This window comes from Tachypleus tridentatus, chromosome 13 (assembly GCF_004210375.1).
Source record: "Tachypleus tridentatus isolate NWPU-2018 chromosome 13, ASM421037v1, whole genome shotgun sequence".
Lineage (NCBI taxonomy): Eukaryota > Metazoa > Arthropoda > Merostomata > Xiphosura > Limulidae > Tachypleus > Tachypleus tridentatus.
This window is the reverse complement of record NC_134837.1, coordinates 58,622,506-58,639,054: the sequence shown is the minus strand read 5'-3', so window position 1 is coordinate 58,639,054 and position 16,549 is coordinate 58,622,506. Positions and strand designations below refer to the sequence as shown.

General features: G+C 32.6%; 1 protein-coding gene across 1 annotated transcript; it reads right to left on the bottom strand.

Annotated features, from left to right (window-relative positions):
• Positions 1 to 246: 246 nt before the first annotated feature.
• On the bottom strand, positions 247 to 14,973 carry LOC143239675 (uncharacterized). Its single transcript, XM_076481031.1, has 3 exons — positions 13,224 to 14,973; positions 10,163 to 10,344; positions 247 to 1,361 (listed from the first exon to the last, which is right to left on the bottom strand). The coding sequence occupies exons 1-3, from the start codon at positions 13,750 to 13,752 to the stop codon at positions 1,101 to 1,103; spliced, it is 972 nt and encodes a 323-aa protein (XP_076337146.1). The 5' UTR covers positions 13,753 to 14,973; the 3' UTR covers positions 247 to 1,100.
• Positions 14,974 to 16,549: the final 1,576 nt, after the last annotated feature.

The window sequence follows — 16,549 nt, the reverse complement described above, 5'->3', positions numbered from 1 at the left end:
TGATGCTTGCAAGAAAACACAGGTAACCCATTGGGTAGCTTTGCGCTTAACAATAAACAAACAAACAAAAAAAAGACACTAATAAACGATCACTAAAAACTGTTGTACAAACAGAATCATTACGTAATATATGTATAAAAACGTGTGAATTTGTGTGTATATGTGTATTATTATATTTGAATGTTAAATGATATCTCAATAAATAAATTATAATACAAGGTTACCCATGAACGTCTTAAAAATGTCAGTTAAAAGCAGCCTAACAGTATATCGAAAACAAAATTATTGCGCTTTCCTATTTTTTGTTTCTTATAATAAGAAACTAAACTAAAAATAAAACAATTCATTTAACTAGATTTGACTAAAACGTATTATAGAATGTTACTTATGCAATCGTTTAAACTTATTAAGTGTTTTGATAAATATAAAATCACATCTTTCATGAGTTTCACGATTATTTACACACGATCTTTTGGCAGCAAATCCAGATATCAACATACAATCATACGACATATTGATTTCTAAGAAATTTCGTGTTCGGTATTGGTGTCTGCTCTGAAACTGGAAATATACATATTTTTTCTATTACCGTTTTCGAGTGGAATTTCACACTGAACACAGAAATAGTTTTGATCATTAAAACTAGCAGCTTTTAAGTAAGAAGAAAAAATAATACATCTAATTGCCACTTTTTAAACCATTACCGTCTATTGCTTAATATTACCTAGATGTATTTGGATCGATTGGGTTACATTTCCTTATATAACAGCCATTTAATAAGTGTTGTAAGTATTGTATTGTGAAGTTCTGTCTCAGTTCTTTTACTTTGGATAAGGTTTTGCTTCGCTAGCTTCGATGTTATATAACATGCCATTTCTCATTCGTTTTCCATATTATGAAAAGAATAGACAAAATTATTATGATCAAACAAGCTTATGTACTACATCATCTATAGTTTGAATCGTTGGACTTATTTAAGTACATGTTCTGGTTATTTTATTTTTGGTAAATAGTGATATCAGGAGATATTATGATAAGTAGGAAAAAAGTTACTTCATGTTATTTTTTACTTTACTTTCACTTCCAATCCAAGATATTGTTTACTGATTGTATCCCCTCAGCCACGGACAATAGAGGTACGCAAAATTAAAGCCTGGAATGGGGAAAGACGGGTACAACAGCGGAGGGCGCACAAGATCTTCCGGTCTATAAACCACTTTGTCGTCCTTCATCACGACTTTCACGGCAACCTTCTTTCCTGTCGCTATTGGAGTTGATAAATCCTGCATTTGCCGTCGTTTTGTCTTGTAGCGCCTGTTTTGGAACCATATCTTCACTTGGGTTTCGGTTAGTTTCAGTGCCTTTATGAATGTGAAATAAAACGTTAATAAAACGTTTTACACCTCGTAAAACAAATTGTTCAACTGCGTTCAATGGATAACAGGCCGATCGGCCTCATTAAATGAACACACTCATAATTATTTGATGTGTTAGAAATGTTTCAAAAGAAACTTCAAAATATCTCAAATACATGTACTATTGTATATTGTGGAACCAGCTGAAAGTTATCTGGACATAAACAATATCGAAAATTTAAACTGACTTTACTCACTGTCAATTACAATAAGTAGCATAACAAGAAATGCTTTGTTTGTTTGGGAATTTCGCACAAAGCGACTCGAGGGTCCCTAATTTAGCAGTGTAAGACTAGAGGGAAGGCAGCTAGTCATCACCACCACCCACCGCCAACTCTTGGGCTACTCTTTTACCAACGAATAGTGGGATTGATCGTCACATTATAACGCCCCCATGGCTGAAAGGGCGAGCATGTTTGGCGCGACGGGGATGCGAACCTGCGACCCTCAGATTACAAGTCGCACGCCTTAGTTTACTTTCGTTAAATAGCCTATATTTATATTCATAACTATATTCATAGTTTTTAATACATTTTTTTAGGTTTTATATATTTTCAGTTTGCAGGAATTTCAGTAAAACAATTTAAAAACTGAAGCATTTTAAAATCTTAAAAATACAAGGTTAGATTCCTGTGGTTGACACAGTAGATAGCCTAATGTGGTTTTGCTCTAAAAACGAGCAAACAAACGTTCAAAGTAAAAACCTAAACTCTTATTTAACAAATCGTGAAAACAATATCACTTCATGAAATTCATCAGATAATGAAATCTGATTTTCACAAAATAGTAAATTTAAAATTTCGTTTAGCAAATTTTGCAGACCGACGAAAAAATCTTCAACAACTAGATGGTTGCTGAGTTTTCTTTTGCTTTAAGTATTCTTAAAATAAGTGTTAAACCTTGTTATTACTCAAAGCTACAAAGAATTATCATTTAAATTAATGTATTTTCTGTATAGGAAAACATGTTTAGAAACACGTTTACTGTCAACATTTAGATGTCCAGACAGCCTTAACCTGCACTAATCTTGCACTTTCGGATTTGACACGGCTAGACAGAAATGTCTGTTCTAATATTTGAGCGGTTGTTAGAAAATCGGTAGGTTACTCTTAACAAGTTTGTGATAAGATAGTCACCCAGTTTGTTAATAAAACTTATATAAAAACATGAATAGCTTAGCATTCTAGAAGAGTTTGCAGACACTATGGTTTACAGTATTATGTTAAAAAAAAGTTGAATCTTTCAAAATTGGCAAAATGTTTTTTTATTGTGTAAATATCTTGAAATTTGTTTCTTATTTTTGTGTTAAACATAAATAATGGCAAATATCCGAGTAAAGACTTGTGTATAAATACCCGCATTAATTAGTTCACTTGTGTGAATAGCATTTGTATTTATATTCAAACCAGGTAAAAAATGTCCATGCTTTATTTGTAAAACTTTATAAGTATCCTGTTATTGTAGAACTTACCGGCTGGTTCAAGTTCTATCTGATACTAAATTATTAAGAAGTTTTGTATCATGACAAGAATTTGTCATCATGGAGTTCAAGTTTAACATGCATTTCAATATTCACGTATATTTGTGATTTAACATTAAGTTCGAAACTTTGTTGCTATAAAAATATGATTTCCACAATGATGTTGAAGAGAAAGAGATAGATACTTTCTATGACCCTTCAAGAATTTAGAAGGAACATCTTTAATTTTTTCAGGTTCACTCTTCTATAATTATACTGCTCACAACACTCGAGGTGGGTGGAAAGTCTGTGGACATTCAGCGCGTATCATATATTATCCATTTTCGAGGTGACTGATGATTTACACTACAAGGATATGAAAGAGGAAGAGATGTTTACCCTATATATATTACCTTTTAACGTAGATGAAGCATTGAGAAAGATATTTCAGGAAATAACGAAACAAGATTTGAAACTGGAGAAGGGAAAATGGGTTCTTATACGCTCACCTGTGGAATTTATTAGTCATGTTATAGGCATGAATGAAGTTTCTATTTATCATGCAAACATTTTCAGTAGCTGGTGGATGGACTCAGCCTATGAATAAAGAATTAGTCCAGAGCTTTATACACTATGTGTTCTTTTATTAGCATTTTGAAATCAAATTCTCAAATATGATTGTACTTCTACCTAACTAACCCAGGCTGGTATTTTAGATTGACTAAAAACAGTAGCAAAACATTTTCTGATTATAAAGTACTTTATAAGTCTCGCGCATTAACTCGTCCTATAAATTATCCATTCATTATGCATATAGATGCTAGTGAAAATGGAATTAGAGTTCTCTTGCCACGGATGTAGGAAGGCGTGAAGTACATAATCACAAATGTAATTCATATGGTAATGGCTCCTGAGATAACCTTCATCTTCAGTGCATGTTTACATGTATACGTTGTTGTTTTTATTCAATAATTTTGTGTTGTTATTCGCGGCTTCTAACTATTTTGTGATTCCATCTCTTCTTTTCCTTCTCTTTCCTTCTATCTTTTCGGTTGTTTGTTACAGTGCATTCACCTTTTCTTTCCTCCTCATATGGTATACGGATTCTGCTTGTCTGTTTCTTATGTTTTTGATAGTGTTGTGTTTTGTGTGGGCTATTAGCAGTATTCTTTTTAAAATACATTTAAGCGACTTCTAGTTTTCTCTCAACTTCCTTTGTCACTGACCAGGTTTTGCAATCTTACATACGTATGGGCTCACTGTAGCATTGTAAGAAATGTTTTCTTACTTTTTATATTTTATTGTTTGTAAATGCAGCGTACATGTTTTCAAAGGAGTCTGTAACAAGCATTATTATCATTTTAACTTCTTCTATGTACCTACCATCTAATAGTCTTAAATGATAAACAGTGGAAAGTTTAACAGTTGAAATGATGAACTTGTTTGGTTTTTGCCTCACCATTCGTAATGCTGAATGTTGAAGTATTATTTTTTTTTAAATTACCATACATTCTCTTTTATTGTTGTTGAAAGTCATTCCTTTTTCCGTACTTTCATCAGTAATTATATTTATCATTTCTTGAAGATCTTTCTGATTTTCAGCATTTAACACTGTACTGATGTTATGTTTTCCAACTCTGATTTTAGTCTCATCTTCTATATCTCTGAGAATCATTTCACTGTATCTTGAGAAAGGATCCGAGAAAAAACACATCTTTGCCTGATACCTCTTTTTATTTCTTGAAAAATGCTAATATAATTTATTATCTTTATAGCGGCAATGCCAATGATTCTGAGGTCTTCAACATCAAAACTAAGTTTGTCCAGTATTTTTAACATGTCCTCGTGTCTTACACTTCTAAACTTCTTAGTGCAATAACATAAATACATGTATAATATTTTGTACTTGAACTGGTCCTTTTCTCGGTGTTGTAAATATATATGTATATATAGCATTTATTGTTCTTTTAGCTTCCGCTAATTCAAACATTTTCGTCACATACTCTAGTCATAAGTATTCTTAGTGAGATTTTGGTTATGTGTCTGATAATGCTTTGTTTTGTTTTTTTTATTTATGGAGTAAGAATTGATTTTGGAATGTGCTACTACATAACAAATAAAAATACTTGTGGTTGAAATAGTTACTGAACATGCCAATCCGTATCTAGTTTAAATTTTATTTTGATTAATGTACAACTGTTGATTTGTCTTTCATGATTGAAAAGGACCATCTTCATCCTCATCCATTGATTTTGTGTATTCAGGGGTGACTGACTGGCTAGATCCTGATTTGAAGGTGTCTGGTGCAATGAAGGTAAGACAGCAGTGAGGCTGATGTGTTCTTATGGTTCATTCCAATTATTTATGTGCAACAGCACTCCTTCAGGTTGAACAACTTTGGAAAAGAGTTTCTCCGATAGTATGATCGATGTTGCAGCCCTTTAGTGCAACCATGAGTGTGTCCTCCTAGTACTTCTTCTGGTGGTGGTGGTGGGTGGTCCAGTCTGTAGTTCACCAAATAGCATGCGTTTTTGGATGCGAGTGTCTGGCATTCTGACAACTTGACCAACTCAGCAGAGTTGTGTCTTCCTCAGCATGTCATACCTGTTTAGAACCTCATAGTCAGAGACCTTGTTTTGCCATTTGATGTTCATAAGTTTGTGTAGACAACAAAGATGGAAGCTATTGAGATTTTTGGCATGCCGTTAGAATATCTATGTTTCAGATGCATATAAGAGAGTAGTAAGTGCAACCGCACTGTAGACTTTCAGCTTGGTTTTGAGTGTCAGTCCTTTTCAATCCCAAACTGATGAACTTAACATAGCCCACCAATAGCAGTGCTTACTGTTTCTATTCTAGAGTCGGTTGCGCCGTCAGTATGAACAGGATGAATTTATTTACTATTGTTAGCTTCTATTTGTTGTTAGGTTTTTTTACGATTTTCCTAGAGTTTTCACTTCAATTTTTTTTTTTTTGTGCTGGTGGTAAAGTTGAAGTTGTCAGATAAAGTGTCAAATAGGCCCATATATTGCTGCATGTCTGCTTCACTTCCGATGTTCAGGACACAGTCATCAGCAAACAAGAAATGATGCAGTCTATCAGTAATGTCATTGCAAAATTATAATTTTGTTGTGCATTAGTGTTGAAAGTAAAATGTGTTGCTACGCAATGAAAGCTCGTCTGTTTATTAAATATCTTAATCTAAAACATTGCATAGTGGTGAGTCACGGTACTTTTAGTGACGTTGAACAAACTAATTGACAAATATTACAACATGGAATGACAAATCAGAAGACTGGAAGAATAAACTGCAGAATCAAGATGTAACGTAGGCCCTACTTGTACAGCAGTATAAAACATAACCTTCATACACTAGCGGGCATAATATAAATGCACATAACCTCTGTCCATTAGATGAACAGCTGAGAGTGCAGAATGATGTGTTTTTATGCTCCAATGGCAGCTAAAATACAGTTAGTAGTTCTGAGGTTTTGGAGACTAGAAATTCTTCAGATTTTGCATAAAGCAAGGACTTAATCAGGGTTTTCATGAATTATTCCTGATATGTGAGAGATGTTTATCCATATAGCTCCCAGATATGTATCTATAGGTAGTGTAAGTATTGTACTGTATTGCTCTAAAGAAAAGCTGGTCGTTACTGGTAAAATTCAGACAGAAAACTGTTGGCTCCTTTTTGTAGAGAATAACCTTGGATATAGCCAGAGTTTCCTTAGAAACGCATCATCTGTTTGATACGTGCTTTATTAAACGTGGAGATTTACAGCTTAATTCGTGAATAAATAATAAGGAATATGTTATTTTACTGATAGTTTAAATAACTGATTAATTTGTGTATCTAACACTTAATGAAATGTTCCGAAGAAAAAGTAAATTATGTAAAAATAAAAACAATGAATCTTTTGAATAAAACTTTCGTAGAAACAAATATCATACAATGTTCAAATACCATGTCATGCGACAGTAGGTTTCTTTATTGAATTTAGTGCAAAAACTACTAAAAGGTTACTTGACCTATATATTTTAAGTCAATTTTATTATGAATTTTTGAGTGTTCTCTTTAGATTGTATTTCTGATTTTAGCTTTGTTAGCCTACTGAGTGGAAGAAACATGCTTTAAATTTGGCATTTTCAAAAACTGAAATGTGCTGCGGGTAAAATATTTGGGTTATTATAGAGTTGTAGCAGAAGATTCCAAATGAGCAAACTTTGGTGATAGTATATCAATGTGTTTCCTTTACAACCAAGCAAAGGTAATTGTGAATTTCGACCAATGACTTTTATTTTAGTGTATCAGCAGCACCAAGCATGGGGCACACGTGTACCCTATTTGATTTTATTACTCGTCATGATATCTAAATGCTTAGAGCAGCGTCGTCGTTTTGAGCAAGTATATTTTTTGTGCATTATTTAGTAAGTAATTATAGGAAAACTTAATTAACTGCATGAAACCGACATACGTCAAAATTCTATAATCATGATTCACTTTCTTTATAACGTTTCACACATGTATATTAGTAGTTATTGAGTCACTTCTGTGTAAACAAAAGGTGCAGCTTTGGATGGGAGATTATCATCTTAGTGGAGGTCAAAGTATACTGCCATAAGGTTACACAACTATTATGTAATATGCAAAAGACGCCGACACTTTAGGGTTACGTAACAGGCGCCACTGTCTTAGGGGGAGGCACGGATGACGTTCTAGTGTCAGTGTTTGTATATAACGTCACTAGCAAACTATTAGTTTATATCTGAACATATGATTAAGTCACACACATTGTAGTTTTCACTCATATGCTTATTAATATATCCTAAAACTATTTAATACTTTATAAATGAAACTAACAGTAAAATGAAAACATGATAGAAATAATTATATTTTCATTTAATAATCAATTTGCATGTATTACAAAAGTTTTGAATGCGTTTCAAGTAAAACCACCATTTAAAGCCAGTTGTGATTTTTATGATGTACGTATTAATTCAGTACACATTTAAAATAATGTAGTATGTGATTATGATTTTTGTTTTAATATTAAGATTAGATGACATGCTCTAACGGCCCGGCATGGCCAATCGTGTTAAGGCATGCGACTCGTAATCTGAGGGTCGTGGGTTCGCATCCCCATAGCGCCAAACATGCTTCCCTTTCAGCCGTGGGGGCGTTATAATGTGACGGTCAATCCCGCTATTCGTTGGTAAAAGAGTAGCCCAAGAGTTGGCGATGACTAGCTGCCTTCCCTCTAGTCTTAGACTGCTAAATTAGGGACGGCTAGCCATCGAGTAGCTTTGTGCGAAATTCAAAAGAACAAACAAAAGCACTTTCTAACTTTTTTATATGTGAAAATTTTATCAATATTGCTTGCTCATTTGTTTTATAGTTTTCGTTTCTTTAATTAATATGTTGTATAATATACTTTTACCTCTATTCACATTAAAAAGAGCATTTAATTAAACGTCTAAGTAATTTATAATATAAAATCATTTACATTTCATGTTTAGTTTCGTAAGTTAATCTATATAACTGGGCTACTAAAGATTAGCTTTAATGAATCTACCTAAATAGTTATGTTTAACCACTGCGATGGTAAAAATGAGTATTTATGGTTTTTCTTTTCATCTCATTAGGTAATTGCATAAACCTTTATGCGCATGCTGATAAATCTCTGTTAAAACGAAAAACATTTTTGCTTTTACCTTAGATTGACATTAAAATATACCATGAAAAGATCATACATACAAACACCTGACTTCTCATGGGTTTCTGCTATATTGAGCTTTAAATCCTTTGAACCCAATTCTCTTAGTAAAAGATCAATATGCCATCAGTTATGAACTTTAGCTTGACAATAGTCTTGAAGTTTGAAAGCTTAGATACATTGATTGAGATTTTAGCTTTAAGCCAAGAAACATTTAACACATAAGAGGCCATCTTTGTCAACATGCCTTCAGCTGTGATGCATCAAAATAAATAAGCTATAGGGTGAAGAGACCACTGTTTGGAGTTTGTATGTGTGATCTTTCCACAGTATATTTTAAATGTGAATCTCAGATAACAGTGAAATGCTTTAGTTTTAATACGGATCTGTTAAGCATAAGCCTAAATATTTGTGAAGCTATCTGCAGAATGGTAAGAATATCAATTTCAATTTCTTCAATAGTAATAATTAAACATAACTACTTATGTAGACCCTTTAAACCTAAACTTTAGTAGAACAATTATATAGATTAACTTATGAAACTAAACACGAGATTCAAATGATTATAGACTATAAATTATTTAGAGGCTTAAATAAATATCCTTCTCAGGGTGAACAAATGTAGAAATATACTATACAAAATATTAATTAAAGAAATAAATAAATTACTGATTTTAATAAGTGTTTTAACTAAACTACAAAAACCATGCCATGCAAGTTAAATACATAAACAAAAATTATAATCACACAATGTAATAAAAATTACCAGTGTAATGGATTTATTGTTATGTATATATTTGTTTTTATGTATATGTTTGTTTCAGTTTAATACATATTGAAAATTTAATGTAACTTATATTATTAAATGATTTTTGCAAAATTTTTGCCTCTTTACTAAATTTCTAGAAGATTCTCGAGCTTAAGAATCAACAACGTACTGTGTGTGTTTGTTAAATACTAGTGGTTGCCAGTGTTATTGTCAAATGCACATTTGAGAACCTCGCCTTAAAGTTTATAAATGGACGCTTCAAGAGACAGTTTTATATTGATGGTTTGTTGTAATTAGTATACTATTAACCTCGGTAGCTATAACTGTGAGAAATGCTTATCAATTTGCAAAAATACATATATTTGATCAGGAACGTTTATAGATGTCTAGCATTATAACCTTTTTAACTTCAGAGGATTAACTTGGAACGTTGATATATTTACAAGGACATTAGATATTTTCGTCGGTGAAAAACCTACATGTACTTAATGAAGCAACTAGCTAGCTAGTCGTTAAGGGAACCGTACTGATGTCAACTAGAAATTCATTAGCTCATCATGGACCATCGATAAAACATTGAGTTCCAGACCAGATAGAAGATTCAATAGTGTTTGTAAGTTTATAAATATTTTGTATGTAAATTATTATTTGTAATATCATCATTATAAATTGTATTTTTTAACGTAATTTTATTTCAGAAACTTGTTGATGTAGATTAGTGAAAGCATAATTTTTAAGCGCTTGTAACATCTACAGGTTTCTAATATCTGATGTTTAAAATGTTCACTTGTCATCAACAAACCTGGGCTAAATCCGCTCGCTCAGGGCCTGACAAGTAACGCTGAAGGTTGAATCTTCTTTCCAGCTCGAAAACTTGGGCGTGGGAGAAGGCGGCTCGTGAACGTTTCTTACGAGGCTTGGGATGCTCTGGTTGGCGATCCTCAGGCTGTGTGTGAGTTTGCACATCGTCTTCATTGGTCGATCCTGCAATAGAAAGGTGTTTTGATACCGAAGTTGATTCCATTGTAAGTTTTATATTATCATATTTATTATTTATTACTTCTACACATGAAAAGTGTCTAATGTCAATAATTATGATGTTATTTACTTATAAAACTACTCCTGTATCAATTAATTTTATCATGCAATACTTCTTATGGAGTATATATGGAAACGAAAATGTATACTTATCTACGTACTTCTTAAGGGATATATTGCATTACATTGTATAAACTATTAATACCTTTCCGCGAATATGTTTTACCATTATTTCAAAGAAGAACAAGTGTTTACAGCTGAGTACATGTATTTATCACTTATTACTGATCGAGTATCGTTTGTGTTTTTCACCCGTCTGTACTCTTTCCCAGAACAGTTCTACAGTCTGTTAGATGTATAGATGGTGTGGATACTACATTTCTAAAATAGAAAAATACTATTTATTTTCTCATTGGTTAAAAGCTCTTTTTACATTTCTCCATCTCTTCTCTTTAAAGATCAAACTGATTATATACAAAATTACACAAAACAGCCAAAAAGTCTTACTAGTTTATTTAGAACTTATCGTGCGAAAAATACAATGGTTTAGAAATTTGTGTGGTATCTTAAATAAATATTGTGTGATTCATAATACCCGAATTAATGTCTATAAAATCTGACGTACTACATCCTTATGTTAGTTTTTAGAAATATATTGAAAAGATAGTATTGGTTACGGATATGATAGTACCTCTAAATAACATTACAGATGTTAAAATTAGCGTCATATTAGTGTTGAAGTTAACGCCATTGACTGCTATACATGAACACTTGGTGTTGCTCTACTAAACATCCTATGTTTGAAAAATCCATCACATTGGATATAACTGAACACATTATGTTAAAAACTAAAACCATATATTAATTAAATACCATTAGTGCTATAAAGGGATGAATTTTGTCAATTCTACCATAGAAAACTTGTAACTGGAATGAATATGTTCAGGTGTTTAAGTTTAATGTATTCACTTAATATATAGCATTTCTATAAGAGCATAAAATCTAATGCAACATCGAAAAAATCAAACACAATATATTAAATATCCTTAGAATTGGGAAGATTGAAGGTTTTATCGTTCTTAGGCCCGGCATGGCCAAGCGTGTTAAGGCGTTCGACTCGTAATCCGAGCGTCGCAGGTTCAAATCCCGTCGCACCAACATGCCTGCCCTTTCAGCCGTGGTGGTGTTATAATGTGACGGTCAATCCCACTATTCGTTGGTAAAAGAGTAGCCCAAGAGTTGGCGGTGGGTGGTGATGACTAGCTGCCTTCCTTCTAGTCTTACACTACTAAATTAGGAACGGCTAGCGCAGCCCTCGAGAGCATTGCGCGAAATTCAAAACAAACAAACAAACAAATTTATAGTTCTTATAAGCAGAATGTTATACGAGTTTTACAATCTTATAAAATAGTAAAATATTAAAAAAACTAATGCATTAAGTAACATTAAAATGTTTCAGATGTAGCTTTTACGGGCTTAGAAAAATATTTGCTTTTGTGTTTGGTTATAGTTTACTTTAAATTTACATCTGTAGTATTAATCCACATGAATAGCTTACCGTCGTGATAAGCTAAATTTGACCTTCTGCAGGTTTAACTTATATATCACAAGTTTTATAAGTACATGCAAATAATGTCTATAAATTATACGGAGGACACAAAAACATATACAAATATATGTCTTTCCAGCAAATTTTATAGTACTTTCACGTGACCTTTGTCGACTTCAGCGCACTTTTGGCGTTTTCGATAATCTCTCTAATAAGCATGTGAGGTTTAAACCGAAGAGATTTTGTGCCAACCAAAACTCCAGCGCATTACGCTTGAGAAACACACGGTTTACATCAAACGTACTACGTGACCTTAGCGAAACTTTAGTATGGGTCTCACTAGTATCTCATGAACATACAAAATTTTGTTTATTTGCTGCTAAGCAAAAAGCTACTGAATATATTATCTGTGTTCTTCTCACCATGGGAACTGAAACAATTACAATGTTATAAATCTACAGACTTGCCCCTATAAGAGGCAACATGAAGCGGACTGATACTGGAACAAATACGTGTCACTAATATTGCCAGATTCCAACAACGGTCCGGTAAACATTCTCCGGCATACAAGCCTAGTGACTGAGGCGACAGTGTTGTTATATGGTTTTTCACGACAGAAAGTTTCCACTTATTAAAAAATTCCTTTGCTATCACGTAATTCAGCTATTCAATGAAATCCTTGCTTAAATGTCTTTAAGGAGTTACACGAAAACAACAGATTTAAGTTTTCATAACGTTTGTACTCTCTGTTTACGAGACCTTGATTCTTCACTTCAGCCTAAATTAACGAGATGGCATTGAATTTGAAGATTTTAAGCCAATACATTAGATATATGCATTACCACATATATTTATATTTATTCGTTTAAAAGCTTTTGCATTTAAAATTGACTAGAAAAGCATTTGTGGAGAACTTTGATGCCAAAATATACATATATGTCCAATATAGCTTTATTAATTGCTTTACACAACTATATAACATTGAATACGCAGGAATAGTAAAAGTGTTATGCATTATGGAGTGTGTTTTATAAAAAAACAACTTTACCCAACACATCAACAAAATACATTTCATTTTAGAATATATTTTAAAGTCGTTACTTTTAATTAACTTATGAAATTGTCCACAGTTTGTAAAGGTATTAATGTAAAAGAATTTGGATAAAATATTTTGTATTTAACAATTGATATACAATTTTGATTTATATTTTATCAAAGATTAATTAATTCGACATTTCATTTCTGTATTAAGGTAGTTTATGCAATAAATACTCACCCAATTTCTCCTTTGAAATATTTAAAACTGTTTCAGGACACTTCATAAACATTTCTTTACGTTCATTATTTATCATGGACTCTTCTGAGTCAATGGAATCTTTCTGATGATTTTTCATGATTTTCTTTAAGTCAGGAATGTCATCTGAAATGTTATAATGAAGATCTGCTGTACTGAAACAAGACATTTCTGTTTCGAGCAAACTTGGACCTGGGAAGTTTAGAAGAATGGTGTTTTCTCCGGTAGAAATATTAGTATTTGTTGTGCCCCTTTCAGTAGGAATCTTAGAATCTTTAAGATGTGTAAGGCAATTCGTGGCAGCTTCTTGGTAGTTTGCAAGTTTGTTGAGAAATGTGGGATGTGAAGGAGTTTTGGTCGACACATTAGGGTACAAATTATTGACAATCATGGATGATACTGACGTCGTCTTTGTTTCTGAACGAATATGTTTCGGCCTAGTTTTTGTTAAAATATTTGAAATTGAAAACGAAGTAATTGATGTTTGTGTTGATTTAATTCTATTTTCCATTTTCTATTCAATTTATAAATTAATTTACAAATTATTCTTAGAACTTTCACACTTGCTAAGTTGGTAATATTTAGAATTAAGAGCAGACAAAAAGCGAAACTGTTACACACATCTGCAGTGTTCACTTTCAAGAGGAATGTCGTAATTAAACAGTATTATGTCAGTTTCAGGTTACTTACACCATACTGCTAACAGATCTTCACAAGTTGGTCATTTAGAAATTATCATCATGGGCTGACAATGTTACTACAACTGCTAGAAAATAGTACCAGCTGTTCAACCTAAGTTTATAGTGCTAATACAACACTCTCACCAACTCATCCTGTGAATTAACAGAGTTTGCTACAGTCTATATTATCATCAACTAATCGTAGTGTTACTAGAAATTTTAAATGTTAACACCTACTGGCTATTTAGACTTGCCAAGTTCACAGGATTGCTATAACCTTTAGATATTTTAACCATCTCGTTGTTGTGAGTTGATAGTGTTGCTATAATAACGTATACGGATTATCGCCAAGTGGCTGCAACTTTCATATATTATCACCATCTTCCATCGTAAGTTGACTGTTCTGCCATAACTTTTAGATATTATCACAAACTGCCGTCGTGAGTTGATGATGTTGTCACAACCTTTAAAGGATGATACCAGTTGGTTATTTTACTTTCTGGTTGTAACTGTAATCCTTAAGCTCTATCCCTATGTCACCTTATGCAGTATTGACGTGGCTGTGTTTTTAGACAGTATCAAGAACTGACCTTTGAAAACTGTCACCAGCTGTTTTACCACAGTTTAAAGTGTTTCTGAAACCTTTAACTGTTATTAGTCCTTTTGAACTTGACACTATTTTGGCTGATTAATCAAATTGACATTGCAGTCTGAAATTATAAGAGAGAGAGCTATAGAGGTAGAGGCTTAGAAGTCACAATAACGATATCATTAGAAGATATCTTTAAACTTTAATTTTAGAAAATATATTTTAGGTAGCCGACGAAGATAAAAGAGCGTCATAACTTGATAAAAACAAACGAAAACAAAACTGTGAAGGCTGACTGATCAGAGGTGACAAGCTTAATGTTAAAAAATAAAGATAACCACAGAAACACTGCCTGACTATCTTATCTGTTGCTAAAAGTTGTTCAACGTATTGCTAAGCAGGTACGTGGCGCCGAACGTTCACCAAAAATTCGCGAACGAATTTGACGTTACTCGTGGTTATACACTTCAAGAGTAGAATGGAAAGAATCTTTCATGATCATTGGCTCAATGTTAGCTGTTCCTGTCCATCAACTTGTTAGGTTATTTTAGTTCTGCTCTTTTCAGGGGCTTATCACGTCATTCGATACGATCAAGCCCTGCCTGCGGAGGCGGGGAATTTATTTGTTCTGACGCATAGACAGTCGCAGTGGTGCCATCATTGGGGTTTCGCCCAGCATACGCGCCAAAATATTAATTTCAAAATCACTGAATTTGTTGACTCTTTCGCACAATTCATAACACGATATAAATCAGCTTTATAATTTTAGGTATATTTATACATAACTATGAAAAACACTTGGTAAACGGCAGAACTATCATAATGTTGAAAATGCATAACATCAAATATGACGCTGTATTAGATTCAAAGACAATTCAATATTCATCCGACATCTCTTTAAAAACAATCCATATTAAGATTTAAAGCAAAAATAAATAACTATTGTTTAATAAAATCTGTTTGCAATAGTCAAGACTGCTTTAAATATAAAACGAAATCACCTATTTTCTTATTAAGTGAAATCTCACTTATATTTGTTTATTTAAGCCTTAACTACGACATGCCTAAATACAATACATACGATGTTAGAAAAAAACAAATCCCAAAGTGATGTCGGTAATTTTGTTTTCTGCATTGTTTCATGAAGTATAACAAACTTTATTTTCGGTTGTATAGTCGTTCATGTTTCTTTTTTTATTATTTCACAAAGTTTGAAACACTACTTTTGAATATATGAATTTTGCAATTAGCGAATCTGTTAGTTTAATTGTTGAATGTAACTAGAAATAGAGTTTCAGGCAAGAAGCAGAAGAAACATACCATATTTATCAGATATAGTATCGCTACTTGAAAACAGCTGGAAATGTTCTTATGATTATACGAAAGGCTACATTTTCAGCTTCCTGGACTTTAAGATGTAATAATTTTATAATAATATTATGATACTGCTATCTGCGAATTCTTCAAAACTATCAATCATACTCTTACCTAATGTTTGATTAATTCTATTCCTTGAAAAAAGAAAACTGTTCTTTATATTCTAATTTCTAGACTACATAACAAGAATGAAAAGTTTTATTTTAAATTAATCGTGTTTCTGAGTTGGTAGATTTGGGTAGAATGCTGGGTCAGTCTTATCACTAAACAATGCTTAGAAGTGGTCTAAATCCTCAGAATACTAATAATAACATAATTATACAAGAGTTTAAATTCATGGACTTTGAAGTATCTTCAAGTATATCCACTAAATATGTTGACACATACTAAAGTCCTATGCATTTTAAGTAAGAAATAGGAACATATTAGTATCAACGGAGAATAATAATTACTGATGATTTGCAGAAGTAAGAAACTTCAATTTTGTATATATTGCAATCTATGGTGTCTGTTCGAGCGTTCATCTGTCTCTCGTTTGCAAAGCTGTGCACGCAGACAAAGCTCAACATTCACTTTTGAAATAACGGGAGAACAAGCACAAATAATGTTGATGCCAAATTTTACTTCGCAAACAGGATATTCTACATTAATTTGTTAGGAAG